This window comes from Dermacentor andersoni, chromosome 2, assembly GCF_023375885.2.
Source record: "Dermacentor andersoni chromosome 2, qqDerAnde1_hic_scaffold, whole genome shotgun sequence".
In the NCBI taxonomy this organism is placed as follows: Eukaryota; Metazoa; Arthropoda; class Arachnida; order Ixodida; family Ixodidae; genus Dermacentor; species Dermacentor andersoni.
Genome location: NC_092815.1, coordinates 76,109,002 through 76,125,801, shown reverse-complemented (window position 1 = coordinate 76,125,801; position 16,800 = coordinate 76,109,002). Strand labels below are relative to the sequence as shown.

Sequence of the window (16,800 nt, the reverse complement as noted above, 5' to 3'; positions counted from 1 at the left end):
CACATCGGAGATGGCGACAAGTACCATTTACTGGGCAAAGTCAGTAAAATGTGCACACGCGATAAAAGCAACACAACACGCTCTTGTAGTATTTCCTGCCTCTTATGCGTCGCACTTTCTTTCACCGCTGCTTTCGTTTTGCCATGTTCTTCGCTTCGCAACAGGCATGAAATGGGGCCCCACGGAAGGCTCATTACTAAGACTTTATCAGTCTCTTTTCGTAGGCTACATTCGATACAGCCTTCCGATACTCTCAAACTTGAGCATTTCCTGCTTACGGACATTAGAGAGCGTCCAAGCGCAGGCACTCAAAATATGCCTCGGGTTGCCACGGCGTGCCTCCAACAAAGGCACAATTGAGGAAGCCCACGTATGCCCATTACCGATATACCTGTCCCACGAACCACTTCGTGTGTATTTACGCTTACTGACACGACACCATTGCCATCCATTGACGTCGGTTCTACATGAGCGACCGGACAGCAGTTTCACAAGTGCACTCCGCTGCCATCTACACCACATAACATCAGGCTATGCCCTTCCATATCACCCCGTCAAACCACCATGGGTGATGGTTCAACCTTCCGTATGCGTACATGTCCCCGGCATACTAAAGAAATCATTGGTTCCCGTCAGTGGACTACAACAACTTGCTCTCGCGTACATCTGGTCAGAATACCAGACATATGTTCATGTTTACACAGACGGCTCCGCGTCACCTAAGGCATCGACAGCCAGTGTGGTGATACCAGCCCAACAGATGACTCGAGGTTTCATACTAGACCATAATTCAACATCAACCGCTGCAGAGCTTGTGGCTATTCGGGAAGCGATTCGCCACATCTGCGGGGAAAGACCTCAAGAGTGGTGCATTTTCACGGACTCAAAACCCGCGCTGCAAATTTTGGGATGCTTCCTGCGCCACACCGCATATCAGGTTCTGGCCCTGCAGATCACCGAGCTACTTTCATACGCTCAAGAAAAACACCACCGCATAGTGTTCCAATGGATCCCGGGACACTGTGGGCTCAACGGTAATGAGATGGCCGATGCTGCAGCAAGGCGCGCCCTCAGCAATGGCCTGCGAACTGTAGTGCCATTCTCCAGACCGGACGTCACATGCCTCCTGTCGGAATTAATGAGGAGTGCGACGAGAAGATACTGGGCCCAGCCAGACGCTCGTCACGTCCGCCTTAAAAGCCTGGATCCCGATATGAAATTTCCTATTCTGCGTGGAATTCCACGCCCTCATACATGCCTGATACACAGACTGCGATTAGGCGTCGCCTTCACGCGCAAATATTTGCACATTATTGGACGGACAGACTCCCCGGACTGTTCAGTGTGTGGCGCTGTAGAGACTATAGAACATGTGCTCGTGGTGTGCCCTGAGTATGCGCGAGAAAGACTGATATTGGCAGATACATTGAGACATTTACACAATGGACCACTGTCGGAGGACCTCTTGCTAGGCGCGTGGCCACAGAGTTGGCAGACGACAGAGACAATGCGTGCACTTTCACGTTTCCTAGGTGACACGGGCCTGGACTCACGCCTGTGATACCAGTTGTGTAATGTGTCATTCACCTCGTTCCTCCCATTATCATCCCCCATTGTGACCCTTTTTCTTCCCCTCTTCCCCTTCCCTTACGTAGAGTAGCAGGCCAGATGCTCCATTATCCGGCCGACCTCTCTACATTTCCAATCATTAAAATACTTCTTCTTCTTCTTGCTTTCGTATAACTTAGACAGGCGCCATATGTTGATATTGATTTTCAGTTGAGCCGAAACAAAGAGAACTGCGTCAGAACATCACTTACTTGGCAGACGTATTAGGCGTTATAACGCCTCAGGAGATGCGGCTGGTCTGTAATTATGGCTTACTGCTCCCTTCGTGTAATGGACGACGAAGATTTTCGCGCCACCCTCGCTAAAGGCGCTTCGACGTTGCTTCGACAAAACATTTGTAAAAACACGCAATGACATTTCTCACATAACCTATCGGCACTGTAAACCGCTAGCGTCTGGAGAATAACGCATTGCCGAGCAAGAGACTGTCGACAAATTTTGTCAGAGAGCGTAGTTTGACACTGACAGTGGCGTAACAGGTCTCGACGAAGGCTCTGCGGCTTGCGAAATCATGTCTGCGCAATACACTGCTTTTTGCGCAAGAGCAGGACGCAATGCTTGTTTGCGCTTAGCTATAGGTGCCGTTTACAGTACATCCAGCGAGCCAAAGTGCTGGAAATAATTCGTGTAGTATAACGCAAGCGACTTAAGGTATTAATTTTCTGTATGTACTTTGTTGTGCGATCTTTCAACGAACGGAAAAAAAGAATGCGACTATGAAATGGTCGGGGGACCCATAAAGAAACGCCCTAGGAAGAAGCTGAGTGTCGACGCATTGCCTTTGAACCGGTAAAAAGATATCTGCTCAACAACGTCTCCCTCTCCCACTCACCGCTTCCCACCGCCCCCGGAGCTTCCCATCGTTCCTTTCGATGTATAGCCATTACGACAATAAATCTCTCGAGGATAGAATATTGCGCCCAAGCAGGATATCGCGTGGTCGGCAGCGCAAACATCGACACAAGGAAGTGGCCCCCCGGGTCCGATGCGTCCGGCAGTATTCGAGTCTAAAGCGATTTACGACGTTTAATATCTACTTAGACCGATCTCGCCTGCATGGTTTTGCCGAGGCTACCGCTCTCGATAGGTCCGTCAGCCTCCTGAGTTGCGTGCCTATGGGCTGATAAAAACGAAAAAAGAATGGTGGCTCGGGGGAGTCAGGAGGGAAGTAGGGAAAAGGGAGGAAGGGGGGGGGGAGGAGTAACTTAGTTCGCATCGTAAAACAGCATGTAAGCTATATTGGCGGCTCAGGGATAATGCTAGATTGCGCCACCTTAACGCAACAATGGTAGTGATAACTTGGCTTCTCTGGATTATTTCCTCTTTGTTAAGCGCCGAAATCACACGTGAGCTTAGACGGAGCAAGCGCGGTCGCTTGTAAATTTTCTTGGCCCTTTCTGCAAGGCCCGCTTATATTGCAAGCAGTGAGTGCAAGCTTTCGGAGGAACGTGGGTATCCAAGGCTCTCTTCTCACTCCGCTAATCGCGTATTAGCCGAAGCTGAAAATAGTTGCCATTCGTTCAACGCACGCATTGGTGGGAAACCCAGCGTTAGATCTTCAAAGCCTGTGCTCAATGCAGACCAGCGTCAGCTGTATCCTCGATTTCGTCTAGTAGAAAACTAATAGGGCATACGGTTCTATCGCTTCGCAAAAGATTTCTCTTTCTTTCTTTCTTTCTTTCTTTCTTTCTTTCTTTCTTTCTTTCTTTCTTTCTTTCTTTCTTTCTTTCTTTCTAATTGAAGCGCGAAAATAAAAATACGTGATTTACGGCACGTCATCCCGCAGAACGTCATGCGACTCAGAGGAGCCGAGTAATCGCTCGGGACACGAGCTGATGCTTTCCTTCGCTTTTACAATACTGAGCTTTGCTCGAATTTACCTGCTTTGTCAGTGTCGCACGAAATAAATAAAATAAAATAAGTAACTAAACAAAGAGAGAGAGGGGGGGGGGGGCGATCGCGTAATTATCCTCTGCGCAGGCATTCGACGGTGTAAGTCAAAAGTTGACTGAAGCATGAAATATGTCGCATCTAACGGGTAAAGTGTGCCGCTGGAGATTGGTCGGAGTACTATTCAAACCATTCAATACCGCGCGAAAGATGAAGCAGCACTGTAATAGAAACACATCATCAGCCTTTCGATCCAACTGCCTCTTTAATTCGCCAAAACATACACCCAGGCGCCTAGAATTACCCGTGATTCCGGTGAACCGACGTGACCAAGCGACAAAGAACACCGAGTTTCATGTAACGCTTATCTGCGCACGACACGCACCACGCGCAGTCGTATAGCGCAGTGGCGCCGCGCTGCGTGGAGCCATACAGACGCGTCGCACGTGTGTCTGTGCTTTCGGTCGAGGCAGGAGGGGGAACGCAGCGCCTACACTGCCGACTCGGCGCCACTGGTCAGTAGGCCAAAACGTGGCGGCCTTCTTCTTGTTCGCGCCTGCCACCACGGGGGTCGCATCGCTTTCGGCGCGGATCGCTATTGCGCGGAAGGTCAGTCTCGGCACGGTGGACGTGGTCTGACGGCGGAGCGGGGGCCCGGAGGTGGTGGGGAAAGGGGGTCGCTGGGAGCAAGGGGTTTCGTCCTGTACGACTCATTCCGGGACGTGTCGCGGACGGCGCGCAGCAAAGCAGTGCACTCTCGTTCGAGGTCGTCCCCATGGCGACGCCGAAAAGCCCGGCAAGGGCCCCACAGCCTGCGCCCCGCGCACGGTGCTTTCCCATGCCAGTCGCGCACCGCGATTGGCCATTGCAGCGAAATACGCTTTGTAGTGCGGCGAAACCACCTTTGCAGCGCGGTGCGGGCGCCGTACCACTAAAGATAATGGGGCGCAACTCCTCCTCTCCCCCTTCCCCCCTGTTTCGTTTTTTTTCCCGTGCGCTGGCGGAGTGCGGCGGTAGTCAGTGCGCCCCAGGGTCGACTACACTGCGCTGCGGACCGCGGAGATACATCGATTACACGCACACGTACACCTTCATCCGCCTACCGTGCACGTCTGTGCGTTGAAAGCGAGAGGGAAAAGAGTGGCGAGCAATTGAAATTGGTGCGGTGTAACGTGAGGTGGAGTCATCGCAATGCCAAGTGATGTTTCACAACGCGCAACGGCTGGTTGCTCAAATGGCGAGAGAGGGAGCACCAGTTCTCTATCATTGTCTGTCCTAATTCCACGCGACAAGAGAGGTAGAGGGGGATACGAAACAGGGCAGAAAAGGGAATTCAACACGAACAGGCAATGTGGGTTTCTGACTAGATGCCGCAGCAACGGAAGGCAGAAAGACAACAGAGAGGACAGGGAAGAGGGACCCAGAAGACGAGCACACTCAAAGGTGCCAACACACACAACACAGTTCAGTTGCCCTGAGAGAAAGCCGAAGGCAACATGCAATAAAATTTCAACTGGCAGCCCCGGTTTCTTCTTGGCTCATGGCTAATTCGCTGCGCACTACGACATAGAGAAGTGAAAATAGGCACGCGAAGAGCGAAATACTCTTGTCTATTACGTTCTTCTGACATGGCCCGCTGTAGGTTAACAAAATTCCGGCATTTCGCCGTCCCATAAGTGCGGCGTGACAGTGTGTCTCGCCCCCTGCCATTTCGTTCGTACCTGTTTCATAATATCTGTGAAGAGTAGGCAACGCGACGAGATGGCGTCGCTGTACGGTAAAATAACGGTAACTACACTCTTAGGCAAATGTACACCCTTGGGAGTGTATATTTGCCACACAACAATAATCGTCATCTGTCTTGCTTGCGTTTCCTTTCTTGAAAACGCTTCACTCGCTACTTTCCGGTCGAGAATGCTCTGTCATGCTGATAACGTGTATGCCGTTCGTGCCTTGGAGGTACCGGGCTCGCAGCGTTAAAGAAAGGAAATGCGGACAAGACAGATGACGATTATGGTTCTGTGGCAAGATACGACCCAAAGGGTGTAGTTTTATTTAAGGGTGTAGTGGAAAAACATTTAAACGTAGCTAACCGGAAATGTCCATTGCGAAAGACTAAACGCAGAAAGACTGACACGGAAGCTTAGTTCATTTCTAGAGACGCCTCTTTGTTATTCTGTAATTTGCTACATTCGACGTTAATAGCCAGTATGGTATAGAAGCCTTTAAATAAAGAGCTCATATTCTAGCCGTTCTGATAGGTATGACATGTATTCTGTTTTTATAATAGTTTTTTTCACATTTCAGTCTTGGTTCATTTGTTTTGGATAACCTCTGTCTTTCAGCTGTGTGCCTTCGTGTGTTCTAGTTTGTTCACATCTGAGCACGATAACCTCTAGCTACGTGTCATAAAGTGTTTGTCCTTGTGTCTACATTTTCAGGCGATTTATACACATATAACGAATCCAGACGTTTATTCCACTGAGCATTTCATTTCATTCCGCAAGCTTACGGAACTTGCGTGAATATGTGAGGCATCAGTGAAATGATCCCAGTATACATTCAAAGAAATTTCATGCGTTATAGACACCTATCCGCGCGAAACGGAGTTCAGTGCGTTGTCGTGCCACATAGCGAGTACGGAGACCAACCTTCCGCTTCATGCCCTTCGCCCGAACACTGATTACACCGAAATCTCGCCTGGCTGGCGCCCCTCCCTTGTTCACCTTATCTTTAAAAAACTCAAGGGCTATGCCGAATGATCCTGCTTCACGCGACGCATATTTCTCTCGTCAAAGAGACGAGTTTTGCAAACACGGACAAAAAATCGCTTGCAGTTCTGGCGGGAACAATTTCGCGGAGCCTTTCTGCTTCGGAATCCCCAATCTGTCCGTAATTCGTTGGGCGCTGTCCCCGAACTGAGACGAGCCGCGGCGGTATGTCAACGAGGAACCTACGCACGACGTGCCGCCCTCGACGAATCAAATCTTCCAGGCGGGAACGTGAAATATCGTGACTTTGCTTGACCTTCTTTGTTCCACCGTTAAGGCGCCTAAAAAGCGCGTACTGTTTCTTTTTTAACTTCCTTCTGCCTTTTTTGTTACCGTCCCCACTTCCCTTCCCTTGCTTGTGCGCGAATACTTCCACAACAGCAAACCTCTGCGCTTAAAAAAAGAAAAAAAAAATCTTTCTTTAGCTCGCTTGCTTTAAACAGTATTCCTTTTATTCGCATCGCGAGGTCAATATGGGTGAAGTCTGATGTTGTGGAAAAATATGAATGACGCTGGCACTCTCTCCAGGATCGATTCACGTTAAAAACCGCATTAAGACGCTTGCGACAACACATGTCGTAGTAACAGGATAGGCCCACCAAGTCTCCACCTTCGAATAAATTGTCGCTGGGATTGGCGCAGTTCACTCTGTTTTTTAAGCCATGTAGGGCAGGGCAAGGAGCCAGCGAATGTGTCGCTTTAGTAAATACGCTACACCCTCCACCACCAATGCTGCCAATACGCGTTCCCCAGCGACACGTGCCCCTTGTGCGGAGACACGGAAACACTCGCACTCGTGCTCTGGGAGTGTAGAAACACTATTCCCGACTCTACCTCGGACAAGTGGGAGAACTCCCTCAGAAGCTCACTGCTCGCAGACCAGCAATGGGCCGTCCAGCAGGCCCGCGAAGTGGCCGCCAGGTACTCCCTGTCGGTCGCGTGGGAGACGCCCGCGACGCGCTAAGCGCGTCCTGCAGGACGAAAATAAAATTTCCCATTCCAGCCCATTCCATACGAATTGGCACTCGAAAACGGCCTATAGCGTCAAACCTCGGTTTTTATGTGTTGCGAGGCGCCCGTGAGGTAACGCAACATCGTAAGCACTGTCGCTGTGCGAACGCGCAAATACTTGCGACGGAACGAGGGTGTTCAATACAGAAATGCCCGATTGGCTACCAGGGAATCCAGTGCTTATGCAGGGTAGAGACGCCGTTCGCGATTCGTCAGCTTTCTTCGGGGTCACTGCCCGGCTCGACATAACGTTTTTTTTTTATTATTATTCTTTTTAACCGCGGCCACACGCAAGCTGCATCGGGGATGGCTGTGCTTCTTTTCTGCTTAGCCACATCGCTGGCTGGCATCTTCAAGCCCCTCCGTCAGACTCGGGGCTAATAATTCCGCACGAGATACGGGATTGAGGTTGAATATGTAATCTCGAACCCGTTCTCGATATGTCTTTTTTTTTTCTTTCTGAAATGGCTATATATCAGCACCCTTGCTTGACCTAGTTTACGTAAGCCCTACAATACCGTTACGATGTTGGTGCTTCCTTGTGTATGCGTCTTTATTTTTTCAAGAAACTGCTGAGTTGTGCGAAGCGTTTGTGGGTCGTCCCTGTCGACGGTCTACTTTGAGAAGATTCAGCCGAGGCGTGCCGCCATTACTCTTGGTCGGCATAAAAGGAGGGCGGACGCTTTCTTTCTGTTCTGACCAGGGTTGTACTTATTGTGGGGCGGCTTTTCCCCAAGCTTCTCGTTCCTAAGTGCCTTTTGCCATGACTGGGCACCTTCTCTAATATAATGATGCAGGATGTTCATTTTTTTAAAGACCATACAGATTTTTTATTAAAAGAAGTAATGGGCGCCGCGAACGTGGCGGTTTAGCAGACTAGTTCCTATGCGAGGCGGACATACTTTGCCGCTAATAACGTGAACTTCAGAAGACTAATTACCAATAGTTCATTCATAAACTTATTTTAATTAGTGCCTTGGTAGCCGTTGTTTGAACGTCAATTGTCGAGACAGGGACATTTTCATGTGCACCAATTTTTTTTAAAATCGTGTCAATCGCTCCTAATTCAAGATATTCTGCATCAAATTCCAAAGCTCAATCGGGGCGATATCGAGGCTGAGCTGCGCGTCAGACGGCAGCGCCCCGCAAAGAAGTGTGGGTTTAAATTTGTATGACGGCATGGCCGCGTCAAATCCTGACCCGACACACAGCCGCACATGCTTGCCAAGCAAAGCATGACGTATCGGTAGCTGCCGCGACTGGCCGAGAAGTTCGGTTTCAAGCTTCCTCGCGTTAGCCGTCACGGGCTTGTCGTTTTGGTCTGATACAGCGGCGGGACCGTCTTTTCTGCGATCCCGCGGCGCTCGGTGTCGATACTGCCTGGCTTTACCGTTGGAATTCGATGAGAAATATCTTGGATTAGGTGCGACTTTGAACATTAAAAAAATGCGGGTGCGTTAACATGTGGCTGTCTTCAAGTTCTCCATTCAAACAACTGTCCCTACGACACTAATAAAAAGGTCAATGAAAAAAACATTTTGTTAATTAGTTTTCTGAAGCTCGTGTTATTAGCGGCAAAATATTTGCACCTCGCCTATGAATTTGTCTGCAGAAACGCCACGTTCACTGCGCTTATAGCGTTTTTATAAAGAATCTTCATTGTCTAAAAAGAATAAAAATAAAAGACACCTTGTGTATCCAGCATCAGGAGAGGTTAGAATTTGCTCTTACAAACACTTCTTGCTTCCGGGTTTTCTCTGAATACGGGCTCTGGACACAGTCTAATTACTCCACCTGCTGACAGTAGAATTCTTCCTGTCAGCTCCGATTGGTTCGCAGGGCTACTACGGCCTCTCTGATCGGCTTCAAACGTCAACATGGCGGAACCGGAATACATGACGGAATTTGGCCGTGCCCAGAAGAGCACCCGTTCTAGGATAGAGTTATCGTCACGGTGGTTTTCGGATGCTCGTTGTAACGCCCATTGCTTAAATTGCGCCTAGCCTTATCAGGCAATATTCTTTTTTCGCCACTTTCGGCGACCAGTGTGCAAATTTAACGCCCTAATATTGCTTTCTCTCAATGTCACGCTCAAATGGGTGTAATAAAGAAAGGCACAGGTAACCACTAGAGCAATACATTGGAGACCCTCACCGTTTCCACCTCATTGTTCCTCGTGCTTTTCTATTTCGTGGCTTCTCAGCACAATTCTGAACAACAGCGAACGCCACCGACTATTTCGGTTTCAAGCGTGGCCGAGGTGCGCGTGATCCATTCTATCCCTGTCGTATTGCACCACAGATGAGGCTTATGTCAACACACGTCTTGCCCCTGCCTGGGATTTAAGAGAGCGCCTCAGATATAATATTGCATTTTACCCGCATGGTGCCGTCCGAAAAATGAAATTGTCTTACATGATACCCAGTCATCAAGCCTGCCCCCCCCTTTATTTATTTATTTATTTATTTATTTATTTATTTATTTATTTATTTATTTATTTTAGCACATCATGCGCAGTTTCCAAGTGGTTTTTCGATAGTCGAATCCTACGTCTCAATTTTCACACTGTTCTGTATCTGTTTCCTCGTGGGAAAAAATTATTTGTTTTGTATGAGTAACTTACCCTTTTACAATATCAGAAGCGCCACTCTTACAACAATAAGACGCTTGGTAGGCCAGGAAAAAAAAAACGCAATAACAAAAGACAGGTGGCGACGCCTCCTCGAAGTTCCCGCAGCAGCTCCCTATGACGTCATGGATATTGACGCGTCTCGAAGGGCTTAGCTAATTCTTCGACGGTAAAGATAGACTGCATTGCGCTCTAAAGGAGCGCAATGCAGCCCGGGGAACTTTTGTTGAGCCAACGCGGCCTAAATACGAAAAAAAGAAAAACATACTGACATCCGTAACGTCGCAGTGACTTACCGGCGTTGTGGATTCTGCGCGAAGTTCAATTTTATCTTCTAATAATCAATCTGTTGTTTCGAAATGAACGATAAGAGAGTTTTCCCAAGAACGTTTTGTGCGTCCTAACATCGCCGTGATCAACGACGATGTGAAAGAGGTATTGCAGTACTTGCAAGCCTACGGCGTTTAAAGAAGTTATGCGTTACTTTTCCCGCTTTCAACTTTTCTCCCGTATTACATTTTGTTCACGAAGATCTCGTGGCCCGTGCCGCAATTTATTTAGCTGATCCTCCACAACGGCAATGTGCCACCGCGAGAGAGGAAGAACGAAGAGGAAGAACACAAGTAACGAAACGCACTTTCCTTACTATTCGTATTGTAAGTTTTCTAAATTCCTTTCATTGTAAATTGTTCAATGAATGTTTCAACTTCTTTTAAAACATGATCGACATCTGGTCCCACTTATCAACTGTGCACTATTCATTTATTCGCAATTTTGCCTCTTCAAGTTCATTTTTCTGTGCGAACCAACCAACCGATTCTTGGACCATCTACCATAGTGGGTACGAGCCGTGTCTCGAAGGCGCATCGGCATCATCATCGTCAAGCGCGCTCGCCGCCCACAAAGAAGAAGAAACCGAAGACGCTGTAGCGCCCGAGGAGTCGCACCGCCGTAAACTGGGCGACTTGCGGACCTAAGGCTGTGCCTAAATTGCCAAGAATCTCGCGGCCATCTTCACCATGGCTGGCAGACCGGGCGAAATCGACGTCTCCAAGCCTATCAAGCACATGTTGGCCTTCATCGAGCAAGAGGCCAACGAGAAGGTACGAGCGAACGTCACCGTGAGCTCGCTTCTGTTGCCCCTTTGGGCGGGGAATGCAGTCTGTATATAGTTTCTACGCTTGATACGAATTTGAAGGCGAACAGGAAATTGTGATCACGTACAAGCCTTACGATCGGTTAATTGAAAGTGTGGCGCTGTATCGTTGCCGATCCGGTCACCGAATTCGCTTTGACTGCATCTACACCAAATAGCGTCAAAACTAGTTCAGTAACGAGGAGTTAACCCTGAATGCTGTGCCACACCTTCCAAAGGCGTCTTTGCAAGATCATAATCATTTATTTACCCTTAAGTGTCCATAATAAATCTCTCCTAAAGCGTTACGCTTATTCGGTTGTCATGGTGCTCTGGTACGATGTACAATATTTCTTGTGATTTTAAGCAATTTACGTCTTAGCTTCAAGACGGCGAAAATGGTTAAAATTTGCAGATTGCCAGAGATTCACTGCTGCGTCCGAGCTTCTGTTTTCAAAGAGTTAAACAAATAGGCGACAAAATCTACGCATTTCCATTCAAAATACAGATAACAAAACTTAACGAAGAAATGAAGGCTCCAGTTTCGTGGGGCGCATGGTGCAGACTTGAAAATCTAGAAGCACGTGCCTGTGGCCTCTGAGATTTGGGAGCGCGTGCAGGACCCGGGACAGCTCGGCCTGTTCCACAACGTAGGCCTCGTTCTGCTAATATTACATCGGCAGAGACACGCGCATACGCTCACGTCTAATTTTAAGTGATGGTAAGCCTGAACTTTGCCCTTATTATCGCCGCGTTGCTGCACAAACGATATCCCCGTCCAAGGTTCAAGAGATTGACGCCAAGGCCGAGGAGGAGTTCAACACGGAGAAGGGCCGCCTCATCCAGGAACAGCGCATCCTCATCATGAACTCGTTCTCCAAGAAGGAGAAACAGGTCGAGCGCCAGCGCAAGATCCAGAGCTCGCACGTGAAGAACGCGGCGCGGCTGCGGCTCCTGGGCGCTATGGACCAGCACGTGACCAAGGTGCTCGTGGAGGCCAAGTCCTACCTCGGGCAGATCACGAGCCAGGGCAGGCACTACCAGTCATTTCTCGAGAAGCTCGTGCTGCAGGTACGGGTCACCTGCGGTCGGGGGCGACTGCAACGTGCGAGCGATGTAGCGCAACCACCGATTTATGTATACGTCATGCTGCGGCACACAGAGAATATGGTCTGCTTGTATGTCCGTGTACGACAAGGAAGCCCAGACAGGAGCTCAGGCGCTTTGTCCCTATATTTCTAAGCGCCTAAACGCTCTTTCAATCAGCAGCTCACCTTCACTTAGATGGTGGAAGAGACCGCCATCTTTCGATTGGGCTGATGACAGCACCCTTCGGTTACTGGTTGTGACTGGCCGCATAGCGCGCCAGTGACTCCCGAGCTTCGCAACAAAGTAGACCGAATGCATACTCAAAGTCATTGAGAGGAGGCGCGCTGCTTGAGCAGCTCTTGGCTGCATGAGTAGGCGCGAAAGCGTTACGGAACAGTCAAGGCGCACGCTCGTCCCGAAGTGTAGCGTTTACTTCATTCGAATCGAGTGCCTTTTTCTGAATACGGGCTTAGTTTCCTTGAAACTAACAGATTTGCTTCGTCGCCCTGTTCTTACTCTAGGCGTAGAAGTTCCAAACAAGGTAAATGGGTTATTTACCGACTAAAATCTGCTCCTGGGCTACGAAGCTCACTGTATAAATGTTAACCACTTGTTTCTTGCTTGAGTTGAGTGATCCAGCGTTCTCGCATTGCACCTTCAAGAAAGTGCGCGCCACGATTCGGTACTGAACCATCAAACTCGCGCCCAATGTCCTAGCACCGCATGCAGAAGCTACTGCGACACCTGCTTATCATCAATCATTCCTGCCCAAGAAAACCAGTTCACAGTTCGCTACTATCGCACGCATTGGCGCTATGCATCAGCATGATTAAACAAACCATTCATTCGTATACAGTTCCACTGGTAGTGGCTGCAGGTTGGGGGTGATGTACTGTTCCTCACAAAAGGGGCGAAACCTAAAACTTGCGACGCGAGCGGGTACTGGCAGCTTTTACCAGCACCTTGCTGACGCTGGTAAAGTGCGTGTAAGCGAAAATTGGGCACACTAATTTGACGCGTGAAGGCACGCGAAAAAATGCAGGTACCACCTCGAGGCTGATGTAGAACAGTGAAGTACCGGTAACAGCAGCGCCTCCAAACGAGTTTAAGCCTATACGCTGGCTACATACGAGCGCTTTCGACGGGCAAATATCGCGAAAAAAAGTGTACTCACAAGTGTGTGCTCCACTGCCACCTATAGTTAATTAGTTCGATTGATCCTTTGTATAGTTAATGTAAACGACCTTATCTTCCGTCCCGGTGTTCCTGGTGAATGTATGAAGCAGCGTAGATCAGGTCGAATCTTCTTTGGCGTATGCTGTTACGTAAGCATTAGCACGAAATGGAGCGCTGCGCTTTAACTTGGCAGTGCGCCATGTTGAAGGATAAGTGATGGCTGCTTGAGCCTTCTTTTCCATTTCCTACCCTATCTTTTAGCCTATAGGTGGCCTCGTCAACCGGAATCTGGTTCCACGCATATAAAGTCCCAGAGTGGAGCAATTACTCGATCGTATATGAATTTCCATTTCCGGATAATAGCAGCGTAGTCACCACGCATCGCGATGCCCAAAACATGCTTCAAAAACAAAATAAAAAATGCTATCTTACATACAAAGTATCCCAAAAAAGTTTCCAACGGGTTTCAACAGTCATCGGAGCAGCCATTTGACGCAAGCGTCATCCGACGGATTGCAGGTTCTTAAGGTTCCACGCTCTTCACTCTTAAAGCAGACGCGCACGCGCTGGTAGACCTAAAGACCGGACAGACGTTGTGTATACGTTCTACGTGATCGTCCGTTATTTCTAGCCGCGTCGCCACCGCATTTGTATGACGTCGTTGTACTAGTTTTATATGTCACACACACGCGGGTCCCTTCAACCACCAGGGCCTCCTGAGAATCATGAAAGAGGACGTGGTGGTGATCTGCCGCAAGCAAGACGTCGCCCTCGCGAAGCCAGTGGTGGACAGCGCGGCCAAGAAGTTCCGGGACATGACCAAGCTGAGGGTCAAGGTGTCTGTAGACCCGGAGAACTTCCTGCCGGATCCCTGCTTCGGCGGCGTGGTGCTGGCCGCGTCCGGGGGCCGCGTGATCCTCTCGAACACGCTCGAGAGCCGGCTGGAGCTCATCTCGCAGCGCATGCTGCCCGACATCAGGTCGGGCCTCTTCGGCAAGAACCCCCGCCGCAAGTACTACGACTAGCGACTGCCGCCCAGCCATCGAGGAACGGAGATCACTTCGCGAAATAAAACTGCGCTATTTTGTTCGAACTAAGGAGAATCTACACGTCACTCGAGTAGGCGACGGGCGCCTGCGTTTCAATGACTGTCGTGAGCCCGTGCATAAAGTAAGAGGTTCGACGAAAGTTCGTCTGGTCGGGGATGATCGTGGCAGGGTTACGTAAGAAACGCGGATTGGGATCGCTTAGGCAAACCATAGGGCTAAGATATCTTTTTTTTTTTAATGAAACTAGAAATTTCGATTGCCCCACTGAACGCTAGCCCACAATTTTGAAATGTATAACTGATCCTTCTTTTAAATCACTTTTGTCTATCGATCGGCGTCCGTGCCAGGCGGTGCAGAACGCTCTTGCTTTTTATGTTTGTCCATGTTCTAACTTGTGCCCGAGTCTGTCTGGGACAATTATAACGGCGTCCAACCAGCGCTGTCTGCACCAAGCGTTGGTGAGTGAGCGCTGTGTTTGTTTCACCTTCATAGCCAAGGCCACCGACGCAACCGCCTCAGTTGTAATGAAAATCGGATTCTTGTTTTTATTTCGGTTGCCTCCTTATTTCAGGAGCCGTCCGCGACCTGGTCGTAAGCTGTGCCCATGTTCACAGAAAAATTCTCACTGTGGGGCCGTTCGTAAGGACAAGTGAGTGTGGCCGGCGTGTTATGAACAATTCTTGGGAAAGAAAAGCTTTCTGAATACGACCCCTAGCCTGAATTAAAGACAAAGAAAGAACTCTTATGCTGCACTTTTTCGTCACAGCAACTTCGAAACCATCATGATGCTACCAAGGCTGCCAGGTAACGACAAATAACATTTACGAACAAAAACATTCGTGAATGTGGCCCGAGAATCAAAAGAATTTCCTGTTACCATTCCTTCACGCTGCTAGTTAATACCATTCCTTCACGCTCCTATTTAATTAAAGACAATCTTGAAGCTGCGGCCCCGTAGCTTAAAGCACTTCCCATTTATAGATCTTCGCACAAAAATGAATTCTGAGGCCAAACTGGCGAAACTTCCTGTGCACATAAGAACAGTTCATCAACAGCCGGTCGCCTCCGGTTTTATGTTTGTTATCAGAAATGGCTGCTGACTTTCTCATGACCTGTTTCGCTATAGCGCATGAAGCGATTTGTGAATACAGGCCACGTCTTCGTTATAGCGGGAATAATATCAGCTAGAGGAGTAACCAATGCCAAACATTCTTTTCTAACAAAACGCTTTCTGATTTAGCACTTGCGGCTAAAGCCGCAACCCTTTATGTTCGCAAGAGTTGCTTGCCATTGCGGCTGTCTTGGCTAATAATAGAATTTCACTTGCAACAACGGCGCCTGCTTGCACAAACTGGTTCTGTACATATACGAACGACTTAGTGAATGCAAGCTCTGGTTGCTTCCCCTGCAAAAGTAATTCAATCGTGTTCGCATAAAAAAGCTTCGCCCTACAAAACATTTCTCTAGGGAAGCGATGTTCGCGTTTCCTGCCAAGCTACTTTGATACACGTAATTATAGGGGGAAGACCGTATGGCGCGTCCAGATTGCAGGCAGTCTTGTGGCTTGCACTGTGTAATCGCAGAAACCGTTACACGAGCTATTTGTACAAGGGATGTTCCGAAAGTAACTTTTGTCATTTATTTTCGCACGATACCTTTATTTTCAAAAAAAAAATACACCATGGAATTATGATCTATACACCTGGCACTATTTTTCCACATAGTCGCCACCGACGTTGAGACATTTGTCGCAGCGTGCAATCAGTTTGAAGAAACCACTCTGGTAAAACTCTGGTGTCCTGCGAAGCAAGGAATTGTCGCACAGCCTGCTCCATCTCAGCATTGTTTTGGAAGTGACGTCCCGAGAGGGCGGCTTTCAATGCAGGGAACAGGTGCCCATTCATGCCGGATAACAGCACACACTTCCACTAGCGACCACGTTGTCAGCACGCGTCTGTCTGCCATCGTGATTTGAACACGCAAAACCTCGGGCACGCCGGTCTGCTGCTACTGTCTCTCCGGCGCTCTGCGCATGCGTTATTCCTTCTCCGCTCACGCTCCTTCCGTCGTTGAACCAGCAACGGGCATGGATTCCTCTGGGGATTGTTTGTTACATCTGGCGTACCATCTCCTATTAAAAAAAATGAACGTCCTTCGTAGATTTCGTTTACAAAGCCGCTCAGTGGAAAATGAAAGCGTACGGTACCTTGTGCCTAAAACTGGGCCTAACTAAATAAGCGTGCGTTCAGGCTCAAAGAAAAAGCACGTCAGTGTTCAGCGTGCCAGCTTTTGAAGCCCACATACGCGTCTCGGCAAATAGACCACCATCGACCGGTTAGTCCGCGAATAGAGCGAAACGATTACGGTATACCGAATACGCAAGGCATAGCGGAAACGGAACGGTGACCGCGCGTGTTTGAT

The 16,800-nt window shown here is 48.9% G+C and overlaps 2 protein-coding genes across 2 annotated transcripts in view; both read left to right on the top strand.

Moving 5' to 3' along the window:
- The window catches only part of LOC126541799 (uncharacterized), a 484,065-nt gene that overhangs the window by 311,821 nt on the left and 155,444 nt on the right, over positions 1 to 16,800 (top strand). The window lies entirely within an intron of this gene.
- Positions 10,853 to 14,860, top strand: LOC126541805 (V-type proton ATPase subunit E-like). Its single transcript, XM_050188742.2, has 3 exons — positions 10,853 to 11,033; positions 11,849 to 12,136; positions 14,041 to 14,860. Exons 1-3 carry the CDS (start codon positions 10,950 to 10,952, stop codon positions 14,353 to 14,355), a joined length of 687 nt encoding a protein of 228 aa, XP_050044699.1. The 5' UTR covers positions 10,853 to 10,949; the 3' UTR covers positions 14,356 to 14,860.